Source organism: Oculina patagonica, chromosome 14 (assembly GCF_052425735.1).
Source record: "Oculina patagonica isolate OP01 chromosome 14, crgOcupat, whole genome shotgun sequence".
NCBI classification, from domain to species: domain Eukaryota; kingdom Metazoa; phylum Cnidaria; class Anthozoa; order Scleractinia; family Oculinidae; genus Oculina; species Oculina patagonica.
The window spans coordinates 6,240,177-6,243,132 of NC_135771.1; the positions used below are offsets into that span (position 1 = coordinate 6,240,177).

Genomic DNA, 2,956 nt, shown 5'->3' on the forward strand with positions numbered 1-2,956 from the left:
AGAAGAGCAAAGTAGACCTTGCTGCTATTTTTTTTGTACAAACTAGGTAGAATATTAAAGAAATAAAAAACGCGCCGCCCGAGTGCAGTGTTGAGTTATATAAACACGCAGGAATTTTAAGAGCACGAGAGAAGTGCATAGAGAAGCACGAGTCGCAGCCGAGTGCTTCTTGCACTTCTCAAATGTTCTTAAAAATTCCCAAGTGCTTGATAACTTAACAATGCACGAGGAGAAACGTTTTTATTTCTTTTATAAAATGTTAATAAATTACGCGCGCTCAAACTCGTGACGTGAGCCGCGTGAATTATAACTCGATAAAGCACGCGCGTGACGTAGGCCGCGTGCTTTATGGAGCTATAAAGAAGTCGAACTGACCAATCATATTGCGGGCAAATCCTTGAACATTTTATAACTTCAGTTAAACACAACGTTGTTTCACATATTGTGAACAAACATTTATTGGTATCAATTATAAGCAGAACAGGAGAATCGTGGAAAAGCAGTACCCACTAAAATTGTAAGAAAGTTAAATGTTGTTTGACAAAAAAGTAGATAAATTAAATAGCACAAAAAGTATTCATTTAAATAACAAAATACAATCCGATAGCATAAATACAAAAATATAACCTGCAAAATATTTAAGATTTACAGTAACACTCGAAAATGAGCAAGACTTTAAAAATCAAGCCAACAAAATTCATTGATACATACTGTATATAACACTGATGTTTAGTGTACGTAGCCTGTTGCAAAATGGCTACATAATCAAACAAAAACACATTAGTCCCTATAACATTCATTCAATAACATGCTTATTTTCATAGTTGAGTTCAAAACCTAATAATTAAGCTTTTTGCTGCCGTCAATCCTAATGGTGAAAGCCAACTAGCCTTGACAATGGAAACAAAATGGATAAGATTATTGACAGCAGGGAAAAATGTAAGCCATTGATTGAGCAGAGTTTGTGTCTCATTGAAAGGTGCAGTAATTTCAGTCATTACAAATTGTATAACATTACTGTAGATGTTGCATGTTTTCATTAGTCAATAGTAATTTACTATATAGACCACATGTAATTGAAGTCCTCTCAGAAAAACAACAAATTATTACTCTAGTATAGTCATTTCTTCAAGCAGTACTTATTTTGGCTTATAACTGGGCTGCTCTAGTCTTGGAAAAGTAAGCTTTGAGTGAGATTTTATCAGACAAATTAAGATGGAATGTCCATGGATCAAGATTACTGCTGGACATAAATGCAGCTTCTCAATTAATACTACATTAATTTTTTATTTATTAATTTCTTTCTAGCTTAAAATACCTGAAACATCATTACAACCGTGTACCTTTTGTACTTCATTTTAAAATAGTTACTGTCTAAATTTTACCGGTAGTTTTTAAAATACCGGTACTCTTTATTGATTATGTGACCCGTTATTAATTTTTTAAATAACACTATAGCTACTGCTTTATGTCACTTTCCAAAAGGAATTGAGCAAGCAGTCATTAGGGTGCATGAGGTAACACAGTGGGGACGAGGGGATAAGGAGCCCATTATAGGGATCTTGAAAACAGGCTGACACTTTCTAACAATCCAGCATCTACAGTTGTCTGCCAACACTGTATACCTACAGTATGATATTGGATTATATAATTATAATATTACAGTATAGAAGTGCCTATGTTGTGAGATTGTAAAATAGTCTAGCATACACAGCAATCCGCACAGGATATTGGTGTGCATTGCGTGCCTACATGTTTGATGTTGGGTTGTAATGTAGTTTAAATATAGCATCTGCAGCCCTGTGCACGCATTGCATGCCTATGATACAGTTTTGTAACCAAGAAGAAGAAGAACAAAGAAAATATTCAAAATTTAAAATATTGGAGATGTTACATGTACAGTTGTTAATGTTTTAGGGCTCTGGCTGACATCACCATACCTCACAATGTCACAATTTGGAAATTGGCTATACAAAAGCATTTGTGCAATTAAATAAAACAAAAATAAGAAAACCATTTTAATTAAATGTATGCTCAAAATCTACTTCAATGAAGTTTTGAGATTTTGGCTTAAAACATTGGCCACTCTTGTCAATGATCTACATGTACGTGGCCAAATCACCTAATACCACTTTACTAAAGAACCAAGCACACTCAAACTTAAAAGGGTGAAAGAAAACAAAAGTTGACACCCTTTACAAGCTTTTGGATTTTTCTCTCCATTCCTGTCTGGCGTATGGATGCCATCATCTTTCCGCGGCCCTGGCTTTGTTTCAGTGTGGGTGTAGCTATCCTCACTGTATAAAGTCGACTTCCAGTTGTCGCTACACTTTTCTATTTTGCTTCGCAATAACCATGCGCTTTCAATGATCTCTGTTTTATTCTCACCACAGATGTGGCACTGCCCCACCCATCCTGTGACAGATGCACCGTTCTTCCATACAATAAAGTAAGCAAAAGTGCTGTTTGAGCCACCGAGTTGTCCAATTCCTGACACCTTGGAATGAGTTGTTCCCGCTGCCCCTGTTTCACGCTCAACAGCAGTCCGATACTCTCCTTTAATAGCACTATCTTCCCCCTGCTTTAAAATCATTTCAGAGCCTAAGAGATTGTACCAGTTCCCATTTAAATTACAAGGTTTGTTTTGACCTTCAGGGTCCCAATTCTTAATTACTGTCTTAAAAGTTGGAGGCGTTTCGGTATTTGTTACATTTGGTTTACGAGGGCCAGGTCGTTGTTCATATCTAGTGAATGTGTCGCGTCCAATCATAGTTGATTTCCACTTGTCAATACAGGTATCGACTTTGGAGCGTAGCAGCCATGATGTTAGAAGTTTTTCATGACCATCCTCACAGATAAGACACTGACCAGTCCAAACAGTTGTTGAGGAGCCATTACGCCAGACAACTGAGAAAGCAAAGGCTGCGCTAGGGTAATCATAGGGTGCAGTACCTAC

The 2,956-nt window shown here is 36.8% G+C and overlaps 1 protein-coding gene across 1 annotated transcript in view; it reads right to left on the bottom strand.

The window, feature by feature from the left end:
• Positions 1 to 1,412: 1,412 nt before the first annotated feature.
• The window catches only part of LOC144639088 (uncharacterized), a 3,032-nt gene continuing 1,488 nt past the window's right edge, over positions 1,413 to 2,956 (bottom strand). The window contains exon 2 of the mRNA XM_078498346.1: positions 1,413 to 2,952. Within this exon, the coding sequence (XP_078354472.1) occupies positions 2,123 to 2,952 (830 nt within the window). The 3' untranslated portion in view covers positions 1,413 to 2,122. The remainder of the gene's footprint in view (positions 2,953 to 2,956) is intronic.